Raw genomic sequence first — 21296 nt, forward strand, 5'->3', positions numbered from 1 at the left:
TATATATATATATATATATTCACCATATTGATATAATTAAAAATCTTTATTTTGAAAAATATATATATCAGATATTCAAATTAATCATAGTCTCTATTCCAATAAAATTATATTATATTAAGTATTTTAAGCTCGTGGACTCATATATTAGCATTCAAAAGAATATTATTCTATTCTCATTTATACTTTCTAACCAAGCATTTTAAGATCTACCTCCACCTTTCTAAACATAATTCAGATTTAATGCATCTACACTCCTAACCGGGTCATCGGAAAGTAACATTTTATGCGACTAAAATATCAAGGCAGCTCTCTTTAATCTTATCTATCACTGGAGCTATTACAATATTTTCAAGTTTCTACTCGTTTTATAATTTGTCTCTAAGTTTAAAACTGCTCATCCACATGAGCATCCTCATCTCTGTAACACTTAACTTAATTTTATACAATCATCAATAATAAATACAACAACAACAACAAGCCTTTATTCCACTGTGGGGTCAGATGCCTGAATCGTTTTTCTCCATTGTGTCCTGTTAAGGATCAAATTCTCATCTAAATCTAAAAAAGAAAGGTCAGCTCTAATATTTTCTAACTAAGTCTTTTTAGGTCTACTTCTACCTTTCTTAACATAAGTCAAATCAATAATAAATATGAAAAAAAAAAAAATTACTTCGTGAGCATAAGATAAACTTGAAATCACTTGATCTGAGATGTTGAGCATAGAATATGATTCCAATTTTGGTCTTTGTGTAGATACGTGAAGTTTATTTAGGGGGGAAGATGTATAGAAGGAAAAATTATTAGGTGCGAGTGTGCACCATCCGCATAAGCACTTGGTACCTAGCGTTACCCAGCGGTACCCAACGGTATCGAGTGCGGATACCTAGCGTCCAACAATGCTTGTGCGTACGGTTCTCCCTGTCCGCACTCCGCACCTAATAATCTCTCGTATATAAGAGGAAGGTTGGTGTTGTTGTTATGGAAGCTTTTAATGGCTTTCCATATTGGGATCATATTATTAAATTTTCTATATTTTGAATTTCTATCTTTGTTGGTATGAAGGGAGAAGTATTATATAAATTATTGTAACCCTTTTTTAAAGAGAAAAAATAAGAGATCATCCTCTCCCTGTAGATGTAGGTGATTCTTCGTCGAACCATATAAATCACATCGTGCTGATTGTGTGATTTTCTATTTCTCTTCTTTGTATTGCACAACTTGTGATATAATGCAAAGGAAGAAAAACTGGCATGATGTAGCAATGGTTCATGGGAGTGGGAAAAGCATGATAGTGAATGATCTCTTTTTAGGTCTCACTACCAAAAAATTGGGATTTCGCAGCACATTTTTATACCTTTCCCAGCAGTCATAGCCGCCACAAAAAATTTTGCAGCGGTTCTAGAACCGCCGCATAACCGCTGTTTTTGTCATGCGCTGCAACGCCATTTCGCAACGGTTCAAAGACCGGCGGTTCAAAAACTGGCATGAATCTGGGTCTACTGGAGTAGAAGGTATGTTTGATTCAGTCTCCCTACTACTTTCACCTCTACTTGATCCACCTCTGCAAACTACCTTCTTTGCTTGTCTAAAACGACTACCTCGTGTCATTTCCTGCAATAAAAAAAAAAATTATGAATGTCTTTGAATATTTTGGTGACTAACTTGAAAGTTGAAACAAATATAAAAGTTTAAAACAGCATCCATTATGTACAAGAAAACATGTTCGTCTTCCATTTTAGTTTATGGAAGATAATAGAAAAATTACAGAGCAAGGAGAAGGGAGTAAGACTGTCACCTTTTTAGAAGAAACGTATACAAATTGAAAGTCTCCAAGTAGTCGTTCTTCCAACCTTCCCTCAGATCTCTGGTGTCTATGTACCACTGCCTATTAAGCAATACAAGTAACATGTCAAACATCAGAACAATTGTATTGTTTGGAAGCACTATATACAGGTATTAAAGGAAGTCACCTTTTCTTCATTTGTGTCATGCCGTATCTTTTCTTCCATAGTTAGATAACTGATTTAGGAAGAAATATAATACATGATTATATAATTTAATTGTTTCTTTATTTGATATTTAGTGTATTTATGAATATTTTTTCATTCTTCATAGCAATCTTAGTATAATATAACCTACTCTTAACTTATATTCATAACACACACATGAATAATAATATACCAATCACATAAGAATAGCTTTACTGCAACTACTCAAATGATGGCTTTGAATACAGACTCCACTTATATAATCAGATTTGAAGTGATGAACAAAAACATGAACGTAAACAAATGCTCATAAATAAAAAAAAAAAAATCTAAGTACCTTACAATATAAAACATAGAAAGGTTCAAGACGATAGCATTAACCGACTATCAGTATAGTTACAAAAGAATACATTTGCACTCTTAGACTATTTATTACATTCCCAAGAAAAAAGATTTAACAGTCGGTGCTGTATCAAAATCATATATACAGATTTAAGACGGAAACTACTTAAAAGGTAACATTATAGTAAGTATAGTTGATTTTGACTAGGTTCAAAAGCATGGTAAAGAAGAGCACAATTTTGTCTATTTTTGTTATAGTGATAAAATTATGATTTAAATAAGATAAAATAAAGAAATTTATCATAAATTACATATATATTTAGGCTCTTTTTGTGGCTGGGTTCAAGTAATTGATATGTTAGTATAGCTAGAACATATGACTGAACCAATACAATTCTTCCTATAAAGAGTGCTGCCTCTACTGGCAATTTTGACAATGGTCTCTATGAAATCTGCAGATGTTCAACTTCATGATGGGTGTCATTTTGATGAACTAGTTGGTAGGAATAGAGGGGTTGATGATGGCGGTGACAACACAACCCATGTGAGTATTAATATTGTATAACTTAGAGGATTTCTAGTCTCGAGCATTTTGGCTGAGTACGTTAAATTTATGTAGCATGCGTACTATTTTTTGCACAACGACCCAACCTACGGAGGACTTTGACTAATTGAACACATTATATGAGAATGTGCTTGTGGTACCCTTCGATCACCTTCCACTAGGGTTCGGATTTCTAATGTGCCATAAGATTGAGGAAATCCTCACTTTTTATGGAGTTGTCATGGCACGAGTGTTACTGAGCATGGTGGTGTCCATCATCTCATCTGTCTTTCACCTTCATGAGAAAAACTTACCATGATCACTCAATTTATTTTATCATGTATTGACGATGTAGTCTTTTAATTATAGCTGCATGTAGTTCTCAATGGATCAAATGAAGGCAGTTGGATCTGTAAATAAGATCCACAACAAGAAAGCAAAGTTTATCCTTATTTGTAGCAAAATCACATGGATCGTGCTTACCTTCTCTACCTCCTTTCCAAAGAGAAAGGCTAGGTTTTGGATGCTAAAATAAGACGGGATGGTGTTGTCACAAGCTTGTGGACAGCCAATAATCACTCTACACCACCTTAGCTGTGAAACATTTAACAAAAACTTTTACTGCGAGTGCCTTAGATTATTTCAGCAATTGAATTATATTAGTTTCAAAGTATGGTATAAGTTTCTTTACTGAGGTCATTAGTGCCCATGCAAGCTTCTCCATATTATGTACTTTTCTGGAAGATCAAAGGCTTAGGATTGATAGACTGATTATTTGATAATAAGTGTAATATTAACTATTATCAATCAAGTGCTCCAAATGAAAATAAAAAAAAAAAAAACATCTATGCTTCAAATCATTTCCTTAGACATCACAATAAAAGCACATGATATTTCTTCAACCTAATGTACAAGCATTCAAAAAAAATTTAAAAACCCTAGGTTAGGGGACAAACCGATCACGAGCAGCGGGATCTAACGGGAGTAGCTGGACACGAACGGACGACCGAACTTTGGTCTTCGATGCTGAAGAACGGATGGCCGGACTTCGACCTATGACGGCGACGACCGATCGAAACGTCGAAGAAGAGGGAGCCACGGAGGAGAAGGGGGCGGGATCGAAAGGGAGAAATGAAAAGTCGGATCGAATGCCGCCCAACCAGCTAGGTCAAGAAGTTAAAACCGCGATTTTTTGCATAAGTTATAACCGCCGCAATTTGCAGCGGTTATAAACGCTGCTAAAACCCCCTTTTGCCGGCGGTTTTAAAACCGCTCTAAACAAGTGCTGCAAAAGACCCCGTTTTTTGGTAGTGTCTGTTTCTATCTTTCTTAACATAAGTCAAATCAATAATAAAAAAAATAAAATAAATAAATAAAAAAATAAAAAAAAGGCTGTATTGTTATACGTTCGAGCTCTACAATCCTACTCATGAGATTTCCTATTATATTCAACTCTCTATTTAAAATTTAATTGGCCATTTTAAAAAGGGTAATTTTATAATTCTAAACTAAATATTATAAAAACTAAATTAAAATTTCAATGACTTTATTAGGAGAGTAGATGTATTTAATACAACCTATATTAAAAATATATATAATGATATACCTAAAATAGTTTATTAGAAAGAATTAACAAGGATTATTTTTATTATATTTAAATGAACATTTAATTTTTAATGAAACACAACGGAAAAAAAATATTATGTAACCAACACCATCTAATGAGATAAAAACTTATTATTATTATTATTATTCAAACTATTTGATACAAAATAAAAGAAAAAACTTAGTTCTTTCTAGATTTTGTTTCGGTAAATATAGATTGATATTATTTTGAGAGATATAATGTGTTGAACATATATTACATAAATAAATTTTTTAAAAAATAAATTTTTTTAAAAAATAAATTTAATACATGAATAATTGAATAAAATTTATATTACAGATCTCTTAAAATAAATATAATGAATTTGATATAAGAATATTTTAGTTCATTTTCTTTCCTTTATTAGACAGCACGCACTCTCTACTTCCATGTTTTTCTATTTACAAATCAGAATTGAAGTAACATTATCCATTCCCTAACATGATTATTTAATTAAAAATAATTATGATGAGAATATTAGTCTAAAAAATCTATGGAACTACGAATCTTATATGTAAATTTATTTAGTTATCCTTTTGTGAAAAAATGATATATATTTAATTATATTTAGTTAAATGCTTATGGGTGATTTCATTTATTTAAGTGTGTTAAGATTGTGTTGTGTAATTGTAGGTAATCATAAGCGATACGTAGTAGTGCAACAATGTCTGGACGGGGAGCATCCTTTGTTCTTATGTATGGTGGGCACTTATCTTTAGATGATAAACATTCACCAACATATGTTGAGGGGAGTAACCGGTCGTTGCAAGTGTCTGCTAAAACGAACTTAGAGCAACTGAAGATTAGGATTATGAAATCCTTTAAATATGATACGTCGAAGTACTCAGTAAACATGGTTTGTCATCTACCCTTAGGGAATGAGTTCATAGCTTCGGTTGTGGAGGAAGATGAGGTATGCTATATGGTGTTATCGCATGCAATTGGGCAGATACTTCTACTTTATGTAGAGGTCAAAGAAATTATTGCACAAAATTTAGTTGTTGAGCAACTAACATCTCACATACATGAGACATACTTTCGACGGGGTGACAGAATGCGGTCTGACCAATCCAAGTTTAGTGCCATAATATGCTGAGTAAGTTTTTCATTTATTTTTTTTAATTCATATAAAATAAAATATTATTAGATGAGAAATTTTCCCCTGTTAACAAAATATCGTTTATGTTATGAAGTGAATGGCACAGAAGTTTTTACCATGACATTCCAAGAACTTTCGAGAGACAATTGATAAATATCGATGATTTTTACGGAGCAATGAGCAGTGGATCAAGCGATCTAGGTCCTGATGATGATGATGAAAAAACACAATATCATCTAGATGAAGTGAATGTTGATATGAATCCTGAAATCCATAGCTTAATCCAACGTTATTGTTACACAAATGTTGGCAGTACATAAGGAATAACTATAAGCAACGAGTTTGTGAAGCCATGTTCAACAACTCGTGAATGGGATGAGGACGTAGCAAATGATAGGGATTATGTTGGTAGCCAAGTTAAGGAAGAATTTTCAATTCCAATAGAGCTGATGGAGGGTATGTGTTTTACTAAGAAAGAGGATCTTCAGTTCTCATTATAGGGTTGGTCAATAATATATAATGTGGAGTATGTCATTATAGCTTCGAACATACATAAATTTATTATGGTTTTTGCTCAGAGTGGCAGGTCAGGCATGCCATATATATGGCATTTGTATGTAGGGGTGAGAAAACCTCTAAGAGGCATATGGAAAATATCTTCCATGAAGAACTAGCATACCTGCGCAACTCCGATTCTAGCAACAGGACATAGACAATATAATTTTCAATTTATAAGCTACTTCATATCACCTAGTATTAGAAGGCATATGGATCTCAAGCCGCGAAAGATTATAGGTTAAATTGAAGAAAAGTTCAACATAAAAGTTTCATATATTAAAGCTTGGGATGCCAGAAGGAAAGCTATTAAAATAGTGTTTGATTGCTTGGAGGAGTCTTACCGAATCATAATTTTGTTCATGGACGCTATTGTGTTTTCAATGCCTGAAACCGTTTATAAGATACAAACGTCTAAGAATCATAGATTTGAGAGATTATTTTTCTTGTTTGGGTCTTCGATAAATGGTTGGAGCTACTATCGCTCTGTTCTTTGTCTTGACAACACATTCTTGTTTGATAAATATAGATGCACTTTACCACACTTATTAATAGTGCATGATGGAGGCTATAGTTTTTGTGAGTTTGGATAGTGTCAGTCAAATGAGATACAAGAGGATGGATCATGACTTACTTATAGCTCTGATTGAGAGGTGGTCGCCACAGACGAATACTTTTCACCTCCCTGTTGGTGAAATGAATATTACGTTGCATGATGTCTTAATGATATTGGAGACACAAATTGATAGACATACTTTTATTGGACACCTAGTTGTTGGTTCAGGCATACGATGGTTGAGTTGGTCAGATTGTTGTGATGATTTACTTAGCTAGCATCTTGACCCTGATGTTTTGTATCATGACCCATTCAATCCACAATTTACAGCAAAGTTTAGGATTGGCTAGGCGGATGCGCAGACATGTGCTTCACTGAGATGGTTGAGGTGGACTTTTTGGAGGGACTCTTATATTGATTTTTCTAAGATGGATTTTTTGGAGGCATATGCGAGCTTACATCTTATTTCTGATTGGATGTCACCTACTCTCAGATACTTCAGGCTCTGAAATTCATTTACAATATTTTTCATTGATGGAGGATATAGTGATATTCATGACATACTCACTTGGAGGTGTAGTTATAGCTCATTTGTATAGGGAGTTGTCTAAAGCAACTAGACCAAAATGAGCAAAAATAGCATGGTGCATCCACTTATTGCAGATATGGGCTTGGGAGCATCTATATTTTGGAAGACCTCAGCTTCATGTCTCATTTCCTGTTCAGCTCGACAGTTTAAGTGTTGGAATAAGGTAATTTGTTATATTTATGTTATGTAATTTTAGTGTTATTGCTAAAATATTAATACATGTCAAATAGGTGGAATGAGGAACAACTTCGATAGGTATTATAAGGAATGTTATGACATGCAGGGATGAGCTTGATGGCTTACTAGAGAGTCGGGTATGTTAAGTACAATTATATTGGTACATTTTATTCATATTAGTTTAATATTATGAAGATTAAATTGTTATATACATAATGATATAGGTAATATGGGAAACATACACTGTAGAGATTCGTGCACAGGTTCCAGAGATATACACTTCAGGTCAGGACACTTGGCTCTCAAGGGTTCCTTTGATCAGGTTGAGTGGCATCTCCCTAATCGAGTACTACGACAATTTGGATATTGCCCATCCACCGATATCATGCCAATGGATCCTAATTTTGTCAGAGTTGATGGACATGGTAAGGTAGATATAGATTGGGCATTATATCACCAGGAAAGTATTGCACTGTATGAGAGCAAGAGAGCATACATTGTTACATGAGATATTCCTGGGTTGGACTATTATTATAAAATGAAGCAGTACTTAGCATGATTTCATTCTTGGGCTATACTATACATGTTAAAGGCCCTAATGGATCCTCCGAGTACATATTATCCAAGATCACAAGCTAAGCGTCACGTGGTAAGTTTAAGTTATGTAAGAAGAATTAAATTCAATTATATGATAAACTTGCACTGAATTACTTATCCTTGCAGCAAGATTTCTTTGTGAGCATGGAGAGAAGATTGCAACCATACTTCGGAGGTACTAAGACGACACCTTTGTAGGTGGACATGAATATTGTTGGAGATATGTGCCAATGATTATGACAGTAGATATACATTAAAGATACTCATTATTTTGACGAGACAGACACTCAGTATACAGTGTTTAGTCCACCCGTTCTGATAACAGATTCATATGACGATGGGTTATCCTCTTATCCTGATCTTGGTCCCTTTCAGAGCCACTTCACATCAGAGTTTGACATCGCTTCCAAACCTCAGTTCTTACCTTCTTCCTTAAAAGATCCTCCAGTTACTCAGCAAGATGTTAGTGATCAGGAGCAGTGCCATCTACATACTAGGCCACTACGAGCACCTCAGCATTTTACTCTAGGCACTGATGCAATTCCACACCGACATAAAAGGATGCATTATTTTTTTTTGTATCATGTATCTTTTAGTTGTTTTAGTTAGATTTTGATGTTTATGTATCTTATTATGCTACTATGAAACTACTATTTTGTATCATGAATTTCAATATGCTCTTGCATTTAGTCATAGATGAAATTGATTTGATGGCATACTTAAAGTATTAATAACTTATATTTAATGAATTGTATTAATGTAAATTAAATTAGATATTTTTTAAGATTTTGTGATGTTTGATATATATATCAAATGCATCTTTCCTTCAAAAAATAGATCATATGTACTTAATCATAATCCTTCTCAGTAACAAACTGATACATATCCAAAAACCTTAAAATTTCTAGAAATAACAAACAAGTAGCTATATTTTCATATTAATAAATCATAATAGAAACATATAAGTAGAAAATCATAAAACATACAAATATCGTCGATAACAGGCTCAAATCACACATATACCTACTCTGAAATTAGATTACTGGTATAACATATGAAAGCTTTAAGGATAATAAAGTCCTTCAACGCTTTTATAGTACGATGCGAGTGTGAGCTTGAAGTTGGGTTTGTATTGAACAGCAACCAAAATTTTGTGTGAACCAAAGTTGGACACATTGTCAATCCGCAGCATTAAGAAAATTCTTCCTCTGTCTATCAGGCATAAAACTCATATCGTTGTATGTCTTGATCAGGATGCATTAGCCTTGGAATCCATATTTCGATAAAGGATGTAGTTAGCAATATCAGTTGTTGGGTTGGCCATGATCTCCTTGAACGATTTATTATCACGACATCAAATTTTAGCAGATCTAGCCTTCAGACTGTTAATCGGTATTATATGTGTTGCACAACGCGAAATATTTCTTTGCACATATTTCTAGCCTTCCTCATTCAACCCATGTAAGATTGATACCTCATAAGATCTAGGTGTGTCTCCCATAGTTTGCAGTCCATCTTATCTGAACAGGAATGTACACATCACCGATAGATTTGATTCGTTCTAGCCTTCTCCTCTAACGCATCATCAGTTGAAAATGCTAAACATCTATGAACTCGATTGCTACCCTCCATAATCAATTGCTTTGAAGAAACTTTTTTAGTGACATGCTTTCTGCTTCAATATATTTTAATATGAGGAGAAGGCTACTAGTTTTGTTGATCATAACAAGAAAAAGAAAGTTAATTTATAGAACTCCATATGAATAGAGATGTAATAATTAGTTGGTCAAAAAAAAATAAAAAATTATATGACAACAAATACTGAGTTGCATTATAAAGTGTTTTGACAACACATATCAATATAAAATGATTTGACCATACAACTTTGCAGGATTTGACTTGACAATACAACTCATAAAAAACTACATCAACTAATACTCATACAACAAATTTTTATTTTTATTTTACTCACGAGGGTAAGTTGCATGTTAACAACTTATTGGCAAAACATTTTTTGTTACTCGTACACATAACGACTAGTTGAGTCAGCATGGGGTTAATAACAGGCAAGTTACGTCAAAAAGTCACATGTTAAACGAGCGACTTTAGCAAGTTATTAAAAAAAATCATTAATTAATCACTTATTTATAATTTAAACGATACTTAGTTTAAAAAATTGCCCAATTTTTTTTTTTATTTAAAAAAATAAGTGATTGAGTCTACTAAATAAAATAGATTTTTATTTATTGATTTCATTTATTAGTTTATTATTATTTGAGAAATGAAGCTTAACTCGGCCAAGCACAAGCAAGTGTAGAACGAACCTATTAAGAAATAAACTTTAAAAATAATAAACATACATTTATATATGTTGATTTATCATAAATATTTTAATTTCTATTCAATATTAAAACTCTACTAAAACAAATATCTTGAATAACAAAGAAGCCTTTAGAAATTATAAATATATTAATTTATATATAAATCTAAGATAAATTTATCAATTAAAAATACAAATTAAGCCCTTAAAACATATTAAGATATTCTAATATTTTTTTGCTAAAAATCTTCAGCATTCATAAGCTTAATTTAATTTTTTAACATTTACCATTAAAAGCTCACACATTTCCCAAAAAACCAGTTTTTATAGTGATGAATTTGATGTATCCCATATTCAAACCCAAATCTTACAATACCTTAAAATATAATATTCATATGGGTCAGTTTTTGGGAAATTATTCTATGCAGTCTCCGGACCATCTGAAGACAAACAAGAATATACCACACCACTTGATACATAACACCGGCACACAGCAAAAAAATGATGTGACGCATCCTGATTCACCTTTGGACGGAGTCCGATGACTGCACTGAATAATTTCTCCATTTTTTGCCACCCCCACCCCTACCCCTAGCCATCCTAGAAATCAAAGCAAAAGGTCCGTTTGAAATAACTTTCTCCCTGCTTTTCAAACTGCGACAAAATTCTATTTGGCTGGTACTTTTTCGCTACATTCTCTTCTTTCTAAAAATTTGTGATGAAAAGTTGTATTTTACAATCGAAATTGCTAATATGTAATAGCTTTAACAAGGCGGCCGTTCGATTGTTTAAACCGAACATATTTATAATATCCATAGCAGCTTTTCATAAAAAATTACAACCATATCAAACACAGATCAAACAAATAAAACGCTAAGAAGGTTCTTAACTCGCATCAATTCTTTTAGAACAAAATGATCAAGTAGTGTTACCCAACATAAAGTAATTAAAAGTAAAAGTAATGGAAGCTCATTCATCTTCCTGACTACGAAGCCTAGCGAGCTTGTTAGTGACAACAATGTCAAGCTGTGCTGCGCGCTCCACAATTTCCTTGCGCTTCTTCGTTGAAATATTGTGAGCAATCTCAGCACAGTAAGTCCTTTAAAAATCAAAGATGTTTAGTCGAAACGATTCTGATTTTTAAGGGCCATTATTGTAAGTTTGAAGAATCTTTTTTTTTTTTTTTTTTTTGGTTCTGAAGTATGGAGGATGAAGGAGGAATGTACCTGTTGTGCATCATGAGCAGTTCCAGTTCAGAGATGTTGTGGACAAGAAACTTGCGGAATTTGTTGGGGAGATAATGGCGGGTTTTCTTGTCAGATCCATAGCCAATGTTAGGCATCAAAGTGCATCCTTTGAATTTCCTCCTCACACGTGAGTCAATACCTTTAGGCCTCCTCCAGTTGGGCTGTCAAAAGTAATTCAAGCATTAAGATAGAATGTGGTTTTCAGTAAAATTTGACAAATTCAAGCATTAAGGCTTTGTTTGGGACGGCTTTCTTCATACTTCTTAAAGTGGTTTTTTAGTAAAAAATTAAAATATTTGTACTAGAAAGCCGCTTTTAAAAGCAGGAAGAAAGCCGTCCCAAACGAAGCCCAAGTCTTTGGATTCGTTTGAGATAACTTTTAATCACTATTTTCTATAATAGTTTTTTTGAAAGCAACGAAAAAATAATAATCAAAAGCTTTCTCAAATGAAGCCTGGCAAATTTTATTTAAAGTATCATTGATGCGCACAACGCATAACACAACTTGAATTTGCATTTTAATGTATGAAGGTGTAAGTAGGATCCAGGCATCTAAAAACCAAAAAAAAAAAAAGAATTAAATTGATTATTTTAATCTAAACAAGTCCAATTAAAATACTTAAGGTTGTAATATGTATATCCTAAGAAGAATGTAATCTTTGTTGTTATTTATTCATATACATCACCAACCAACCTATCTTCATCAGTAGACTGTAGCCCTTAATATCTTAACCTCTCATTTCGAAGCCATCCTCTTAGTCAAAATTTAAACTTCACAACTTGAACGTGTTGTTGCTAAGTAATGAATATTGATTATCACTCGAGAGCCAGGGGAATTCTCCAAAGAATCCATATAGGAAAGAGTCACCTAACTACTCTACCTCTTACATATAGAATTAAAAGTTGCAGTGGAAAAGTTGAATGAAATCCACCTTCCTTACAAGACAGTACTACTTCTAAATAACCATTAAGGCTTATAGAATACTAGTTGGATAAAAATATACAAGAATTGGATGAGCCTCTTAATATTTGTATCTAACGGAAGGCAAAACAACAAAGACTTCTAAGTAGAGTTAGAAAAATTCCAGCTAACTGAAAGCACCCTATAATGATAATTTCAACCAACTTATTTTCCCATAAGATAATTCTCAACAAATCAGGTCGACCAATGGCAAAGAAAGTTTGATGCAAACCACAATTTCACTAGTAGATTACAATGAAGGTATCATATAAAGTTGCAAAAGAAGGTTTCACCCAAACCATAATGCTATAAGGATAATTCTTTACAAGTTCTATTGGGTTATATTTGAAGAGTGTTTACCCTTAAGCATAATCATGTACAGATATAATCTAAAATAAACATCATTACTTAATTGCAAGAGGGTTGGACCTGCGGAGGATCTACTCAAGCAACAAACCCAACAGATACATCAAAGTATGCGATAACACAACTCTTAACACGCCAAGAGAACACCTCATAAGAAATTCACAATTTTAAGGCCCATGTTTTGACTTATAAGTGTCTTAAGAGACAACAGAGAGGGTGGAAACAGTGCCCCCAATCCTCGCCAATAAATAGCCTAATAGGAGAGATCCATGCCCAATCTATTATAAGAACTCTACATTCTAGTTCCCTCTTTCATAGGGCAGTAGGTAAAAAACACCATAATAAAGGCACTTAAATTGTGCTTTAGGAAACACTAAAGTCCAAAAAATAAGATTTCTGAAATGTGTAGGAGTTCCAACGATGCTGAAAACTTCTCAAAAATTCATAACAACGCATCCAACCGATGCATTTAATAAGATTTGCTCCTTACAGGATTGTACTGCCAATCCTAAAAAATGCAAATAACCTTTTTTTGTTTAAAAAATGGTTGAGTTTTAATTTGAAATTTTAAGAGATCATCAGTCAAGCCACCTATTAAATTTCACACCAAAAAACTGTTTGAAAAACAAAATATAAATAAGAAAAATCTGAGTTTTGAAACCTAAACATCAAGCAAAGATAATTTAAAAGGTCACAAACTCCTCACAGATTTAGTGGAAACCCAAAAAACACACAAACATGGGCACATAGATGTATGGCAACGACAAGAGGCATGACAAGTTTTTAAAATTGTGAGGCAAGACGTGCTAAATACAACACAATATATATAAACTCCTAAAACATAAATAACTATTAATTACATTGAAAATATTAAAAAATAGATATAAAATCTTTAATAACTTTAAAAAAATAAAATAAAAACAAACAACTAGTAATAGTATACATGATATTGTTCTTTTAATTTTCAAAGAAAAGAAATCAATTAAATTTCCTTAAAAATATATGCTAAATATTAACCAAATAGTAAGTTTGTTCACGACGCACATGTTATTAAACCAGATAGTAACTTGAAATTTTGTGCACAACAAACATGCCATAATTTTTTCTTCTAATATTTTTAATTATGATATATTTCATCCATGTTCGACATGCTTTCATGTCTAAACGTGGTTGATACTAGTGCATGACAGAGAATAACTTACTACAAAGGCTTAATCAAGAAAGAGTGGTTGATCAAATACAATTGCTTATAAGACAAATTTTTTAGGACTTCTAATTAAAGATCCATTCAATTCAGCTCAATTTTTTACTATTGCTTCCAATATACGATGCAAAGATATGGACATGACGACACAGACGCAATACGACACAGACATGTCAATTAATAAAAATGTAGAACACGGACACAGGTTGTGCACGGTATTATAATTTTTAAATCTTAAAAATAGTGTATGGAATTTGAGTAAACAGAATACTAAGAATAATTGAGAAATAATAACTCATTTAACCAGAATTTGTGCTTAAAATGATTAGTATTAGGATGTTAAAAGTTGGGTGCCGATATCATGTTTCAAGCATCGAGAGAGCAAACGATAATGCTAGAAGAGTCAGGCATCGAGCATCGATGTTGAGATGACACGAGAGCATGATTGTGGGGATAGAAATTGCTAGCATCAAACTTTAATTTTCAGATGGTTTTGAAACATTGATATTGTGACGCATCAGAAATCCTAGTTGTAATCTATAGATAAAAATGAAATGGTATGTTCGGGAAATGAGGTATTGAGTGCGGGCAATTGATTTGAGACAGTTAAGATAAAATAATCATAAACAATTTAAGACACGTGTGTCTAATTTATTTTTTAATTGGACACATCTTTGACATGTCCGATACATATCAAATGTGTGTCGGAAGCGTGTCGTGTCAGACACTGCATACCTTATTGAGGAGAAGTGTCGATGCATCATTGCATCCAATTAATGGCATAAACTTAAAGAACAATATCTAGTCTTGATGGATCACCAATTAATGGATTGATCCATCAATGGCCACATACAATTTTCAATGGATGATCTAGGCTCCAACACCAATCGCTATGACCAAAAACCAATCAAAGCAACTGTTTCTATGCCATAATAGATCAAATACACCTAAAAAATTTTAAGAAATACAAAAGATACATCAATTATGTACCCAATTAAATTCAAACAAAATGATGTAAAAAATAGCAATAAAAAATATAAAAGTTGAAACTTAAATATCAAGTCAAGAAAGGTACCCAATTAAATTCAAACAAAGGGATCACTCACTACTGGTGGATGTATTCATAGATCATAAAAGTACCTTACTATCAAAATCATGGCTTAGAAAAGTAATCAAGGCATGCACCTCGATTTGAGGTGCATGATGAGCACCTCGAGGATTAAGCCTCACTAGTTCTAGTGATCCTTATGCCTTTTTCATACGAGGCATTTTAAGGCGCCGCCTTAAACACTTCGATTTAATTTATGTTTTTTATATTACCCAATACTTAACCTACCGTCCCAACCCACACATATGTGAGGAGCATTTTTTTTTTTCTATTTGGATCAAGTAGGTCTCATAATAGAGGGGCAAAGACGGAAAATCGGTAATATTATAAAATTCTAATGAGAAACAAAAAATATTATAATCAAAATTGAGACAAGATGTCAGATTTCAATATTAAAACAAGTCCCATAATTCTCACAAGAGGAGCAATTTTTTCTTGGCAAAATTAACCAAAATGAAATCTATTAAAATTGTAGAGTTTTGTTTCTTTCAAATGAGACAACATTCATTAAATTTTGAAAAGAATTAAGAAATTTGTGCCCAAATAACAAGAAAGTATCAATTTATGGGATGTAATTAACCTTTTTTAATTAAAAAAGAATAATCCCCTTGATAAATGATCAAACAACGTCCAATTTTACCTTGGCTAAGCTCATTCAACTCATCTCAATGATCAAAATGCAATGGTACTATACATTTTGTGAAACGATATCCTGATAAAAAATTCTTATATGAATAAAATTTGCATGCACATAAAGTTTTCACATACAAATCCACAAAAGACTTATATTGATTTGACATTTTTTTACGTGAACAACAATCATCTGCTTAACTAAAGAGCAGAGCACAACGCAACATAATAAAACATAGAATAACAAAAAACAACACAATATAGCTAGACACAACACAATACAACAATATCAAAGCAAGCCTAGAATCAAATTCATAGTCTTTTGACACGAATAAATAGGAATTAAGCATCAAGAAGTTCTTAATTGATGAAAAAGGGAATCTCTCTGCTCTGATATTTTTTAAAGATCATCATGATCAATTAAAAGAGTGGCCATGACTCCATTAACGCTTCATCTCTTGTCTTAAAAAAATAAGAAAATAAACAATAAACTTAGAGAATTACATCTCATACTTTTTGGAACGACATGGATGTGAACCTAAACCCACAATCTTCTCAAAACAGTAGCAGGACAATCATTAGCAATAAAAAGAAAATAATGTTATCAAGCATGCGTGCAAAAGATAAGTAAGCAAAGGCGGAAGGTAAGAAAAATCTCTAAAGCTCGTCCTTTTTCCCATTTGGAATCCTGGCAGCCTCAACCATGAAGAGCATAACCAACAATGTACTTATGAAGATGGAACGCCATTTACGATTGGACCTACCAAACCCTACCTCTCATAAATTTAAATTTAATCCCATTGAGCATTGTACTCACCTTCACGCATATCTTTCGATCGCTCTGAGGCCTCTTGAACTTCTTAACCCGCTTCTTCACGATTTTTTTGCTAAGCAGCGGTACAGCCATTTCTATGCAAAAACGGAAAAATAAGTAACTACATCCAGAAAACCAAAAAAAAAAACTCTGATGCAAAGATTCAAAACGGTGTCATCTGAATTCTAAATACTTGGATTAAAACAAATAAGATGAAGAAGAAGAAGAATTACCTTCAGAAAACGACAAGATCCGAGTAAAAATTCAAGAGCTGCAAGAAGGGAGTAAGAAAACTGTCAGAATTTGGGATCGAGATCGCTGAAAAATTGAAATTAAAACGAGAGAGCAGAAGCTTACAGCGTCCAACTCTCGAGAACCCTAGTAGGATTTGCAGGATCGAGATCGCTGAAAAAAGGAAATTAACTGGTTTTGGCAAATGCTTTCTTCATGGGCGGGCCCGTATATAATATCTAAATATTATATTCCCAAAAAAAATATCTAAATATTATAATAATCTCATCAATCAATATAATTTAAGTATTTAAGTTTTTTTTTTTTTCAAATTGTAATATAACTACCATACTTAGCTCTCACCTTTTTTTCAATTTTATTATATCAGTTTTGCTATTTTAAAAAATCATACTATTTTGTAGCTCAGTCGATGTTAGTGCAAAAGAATTTCATAGAGACAGATCGTCATTTATATTTCACTCGAGATAGATTTCTTACTGCTTCTTAAAGCTTGTAAAGATACATACATCTTTGATGTATTTGAGAATTTTCAAATCCCGTGCGTGTTTCAAAGTTCCCTCCTTTCTCAAGGATCCAATAAAAACTGAAGTACTGTTCATTTATTGCCACTGAATAATAAATGTTAATTATTCATTCTGCTCTCTCTCTCCCTCACTTTCTGACTGAAAACTTGAGCTCGATAGTGTCAAAACTCGACTCGACTCGACTCGTTTACACCACTAATCTAAACCTAATCATAAACAAATTTCTAAAAAAACATAGCAAAAAAATTCAAAATAAAGGTGCAAAATCAAACAAAAATGTATTGTAAATTTACTTTAAAACAAAAAAATTGCATTAAAATAATCTGATAAAAAAATAGTTCAAATGGATCTCAAAGCCTTTAAATCTACTTTCAGCATATCCCCCCTCACAAATTTATTTTAAAAAAAAAAAAACTCTCAACCATTGAATATAGAAAGTCATTATATTGTATTTCTTGTAAAATAAAAAGAAAACAACAAAGACAAGTAGCAATAGTACAAAAATAAGGGGAGGAGTTTGGAGGCTGCAAGTCCAGAAGACTTAAAACAAAATCAGGCTTTGGCGGCTGCGCCGAGAATGGGGAAATGGGAGGGATCTTCCAGAGGAGGAGCAGTAGCAGCCGGCTGACGTGGATAGTCGCTTACATTCCCGCCTCCTCGCCCGCGACCTCTTCCACCGCGCCCACGAGACGAAGTAGGTGCCCTATACCTCTCACCATCAGCAGGCTTCAGAAATTCATTGATACTCTGCGCCTGCAAACAAGGAGTTAGTGTCCCATTACGTGGGGTCGGCTACATGAATTCTTTTTCTCCGTTGTGTGCTTTTAAAAGTCAAATTCTCGTTTAAATCTAATAAAGAAAGATCATTTCTAATATTTTCTAACCAAGTCTTTTTAGGACTACCTCTACCTTTCTTAACATAAGTCAAATCTAATACCTCTACTTTTCTAACCGGGTTATCGGAAGGCTGCCGTTTCATGTGACTAAACCATCTAAGGCGACTCTCTCTAATCTTATCTTCCGCTGGAGCTACTCCAACCTTTTCACATATATACTCATTTCGTATCCTATCTTTAAGGGTAAAGCCACTTTGAGAGAAAAAATTTCCATTATATGAAATGCAGGAGATGCTCAATACCTTGCGAGATTTCTCGTCCCTTTCAGTGATTTCCTTCTTCTTTCCCTTGTCATAGTCTAACTTCTACAAGTACCAATTAAAATAAAAGAATGATAAGTATTCAGAATAAAAAAAAATGGCAACAAAGACAGTAAGGACTATTCATCAATGAAATACCATTTTTGAAACTTCATCCTCTTTCTTTTTTTCAATGATTTGCATTCCCTCGAAATCTTTGTCAATAACTACTTTCCTGGTCTCCACCTTAAGAGATTCCAACGCCTTTCTCTTTTGTTGCAACAGTTTTTCATACTCAGCAAGAGTCATTTCCTGTTTCATGAAATTTTCAAATTAGTTAGTAAAACCATCATCATTAGCCTAATCCCAAGAACGAAGTTTTCAATTATTTCATTTTTAATGTCTCCTTTGTTCAATTCAAAGGACAACAAGCAAGGCAAAGTAACTAGTTCAACTCCTTACATCATTGATGATAAATATTTTAAAAAAGTTAAACTGGTGGAAAAAACCGACATACATTGTCCTCTTCAGGGACCTTAGGAGTATCTTCAGAAGCAATTTGTTCAGGGATTGGCTTCTCAGATTGCCCTTCATTAGGCTCTTGAGTAGCACTAGCCTCATCCCTGCAACATTAAATTTTTTAGAAAACCAATTTAAAGAAAAAAATTATAAAAAATAAGCATAAAAATAACATACATCCAAATATAAGGTGTTAACAGTACCATATCTGAATTTCAAAACAATGGAAAACTCGCAATGAGAGACATCAGCTAGAGATTTCGACATGTGTATCATCAGAGAAATCGTAGATCGACGGCTACGATTTGGAGCATTTACTTTTGATGTATTCATGTATTGTTTATTATTTTTGCAATTTAGTTTTTCCTATTTTACCCCTATGGGTAGTGAATTCTTGTTGTAGCCCCGAGGGCATTTGAGTCTTTCTTTTTCTTTTATTATTTAGATCTATATATAGAGGTCTTTTACATTGTATGAGGTTAATGATGAATCAATAGAAAAATCTCAGCTTTTCTTTGCTCTTGTTGCTTGTGTGATTCGGAGAGAAGAGAGAACCCTAGGAGAGGGCCAACGTAATACCCGACAGCCGCCAAAAAGTTTTGGGCTCTCGGTTCTACCTTTCTTCTATTATCTTCCTAACTTTTTCGTCTTTATTCCCCATACCGCCGTCCTCTTAATTTCCCCTCCCACCACCTTTTTCCCCTCTCTTCTTCCCTAACCGAACCCCTCCCTGCTCCATAGCCACCGGCCTCCCTTGGCTCCCCTAACAACCGACCGACCCTCCAAACCCCATAGCCGCCATTGGCTCCTCTAGCCACCGGTCGCCCCCTCCAAATTGCCTACATGAATTTTGAATTTCAAAATTCAAACCTTCCTTAATTACATTCCTGAAATAGCTCATATCAATTTGGAAAGTGTCTTTATTTGAAACCAATTCTCCACTTGAATTTCAAATAATTTCCTCTTTGATAATCCTTAATTAGGTAGCCTCCCAATTACATTAAATCTGAAATTAAATTCAGATTTAATTCCAATCTCCAATTAATGCATATGGCCGACATACATTGAACCTAGCACTTATTTCTCCCCATATGGTCGGCCCCACTCTCTCCAATTTAATCCCTAATCCCAATCTCTCCAATTTAATCCCTCATTAATCCCCATATGGTCGCCCCTTAACCCTAATTGGGAAATAAATCCTTCCCTCTCTTAGGAGATTTCCAAAACTATTCCCCTTCTATTTCCTAACCTAAGTCCAAAGAGCTCCAACCCACAACCATAGCCCCTTTGATTTCAATTTGGAGTTTGACAAATCCGTGGAAGAATACATGAACAGAATTATCTACCAACTATCCGCCGCCACCGATCAACGCCTCACACCCATTCGTTGGAACATCAGTCACCGTCCACCGACTTCTTCTACTCCGACTACTTCTCCGGCGAGCTATATCGTAACCGTCACTTATCTCTTAGTGGCATCACTAGGGTTGTTGATATTCTACCTCTGCTAAGACGCTGCTTTCATGAGCGAGAGTGAGGGAACTCAAGGTGAAAACATCTATTTATAAGCCATGGATTTTTGTTATTCATTATCATTAGTTTTACTTATTTATTTTGTTGTTATTTGCAAGTATCCTTTTAATCTCGTTTGTAACAGCATGCTATTCCATAACTTCTAATTGAAAATTCAGGAATCTAACTTGGTGAAACATAAGGTTTACAATTGGTAGAAGCTTTTCAAATCATTGTTAATTTCCAAAGCAATTCTTATTTTCATACATGTTTCACATCATCACCTCTACCATAAAATTTAAGAAAAGTTGGTGATCACATATCCTTTTCAAATGTATCATTCAATAACATAATATGATAATTTAAATTGATATGTGGCACAATTATCATAAAACTCGATGGAATTAAACTATGCACAAATAAAATAGAAGTGACATAATATAACAAATGATAATGTTGTATCCCATTTGATATTAATAGTTACCATATATTTTTACAATATAAAATCTCTCTTTTGATATATAATATTTTTTAGAATTCTTTAATTAAATTGCTTTTTTTTTTAATTTATAGCAAATTATATTATCATTATATTATTATTTTAAAGAT

The 21296-nt window shown here is 33.3% G+C and overlaps 2 protein-coding genes across 3 annotated transcripts; both read right to left on the reverse strand.

Annotated features, from left to right (window-relative positions):
- Window positions 1-11174: 11174 nt before the first annotated feature.
- On the reverse strand, window positions 11175-17221 carry LOC110105566 (60S ribosomal protein L32-1). The gene is made up of 5 exons (XM_020835130.2): window positions 17103-17221; window positions 16979-17016; window positions 16749-16840; window positions 11642-11823; window positions 11175-11514 (listed from the first exon to the last, which is right to left on the reverse strand). The coding sequence occupies exons 3-5, from the start codon at window positions 16836-16838 to the stop codon at window positions 11385-11387; spliced, it is 402 nt and encodes a 133-aa protein (XP_020690789.1). The 5' UTR covers window positions 16839-16840; window positions 16979-17016; window positions 17103-17221; the 3' UTR covers window positions 11175-11384.
- Window positions 17222-17922: 701 nt separating this feature from the next.
- Window positions 17923-19328, reverse strand: LOC110105581 (RGG repeats nuclear RNA binding protein A). 2 transcript variants are annotated; one of them, XM_028699590.1, is made up of 4 exons: window positions 19174-19328; window positions 18816-18968; window positions 18660-18722; window positions 17923-18268 (listed from the first exon to the last, which is right to left on the reverse strand). In XM_028699590.1, the coding sequence occupies exons 2-4, from the start codon at window positions 18963-18965 to the stop codon at window positions 18074-18076; spliced, it is 408 nt and encodes a 135-aa protein (XP_028555423.1). In that variant the 5' UTR covers window positions 18966-18968; window positions 19174-19328; the 3' UTR covers window positions 17923-18073. The 2 variants fall into 2 exon arrangements, with proteins under 2 accessions (XP_028555423.1, XP_020690803.2); XM_020835144.2 differs by having other exon boundaries at window positions 17923-18274.
- Between the last annotated feature and the right edge of the window lie 1968 nt (window positions 19329-21296).

This window comes from Dendrobium catenatum, unplaced genomic scaffold (genome assembly GCF_001605985.2).
Source record: "Dendrobium catenatum unplaced genomic scaffold, ASM160598v2 fragScaff_scaffold_1344, whole genome shotgun sequence".
NCBI lineage: Eukaryota > Viridiplantae > Streptophyta > Magnoliopsida > Asparagales > Orchidaceae > Dendrobium > Dendrobium catenatum.

Bases quoted from the DNA above. Each gene is read 5' to 3' on its own strand.
- LOC110105566 (XM_020835130.2), bottom strand. From the start codon at position 16,838: ATGGCTGTACCGCTGCTTAGCAAAAAAATCGTGAAGAAGCGGGTTAAG. The intron at 11,824-16,748 runs GTGAGTACAATG...TACTTTTGACAG, and splicing joins ATCGAAAGATATGCGTGAAG to CCCAACTGGAGGAGGCCTAA. The intron at 11,515-11,641 runs GTACATTCCTCC...TGATTTTTAAAG, and splicing joins CTGCTCATGATGCACAACAG to GACTTACTGTGCTGAGATTG.
- LOC110105581 (XM_020835144.2), bottom strand. From the start codon at position 18,965: ATGACTCTTGCTGAGTATGAAAAACTGTTGCAACAAAAGAGAAAGGCG. The intron at 18,723-18,815 runs GTATTTCATTGA...TGGTACTTGTAG, and splicing joins AGGATGAAGTTTCAAAAATG to AAGTTAGACTATGACAAGGG. The intron at 18,275-18,659 runs GTATTGAGCATC...CCTTGTTTGCAG, and splicing joins GGGACGAGAAATCTCGCAAG to GCGCAGAGTATCAATGAATT.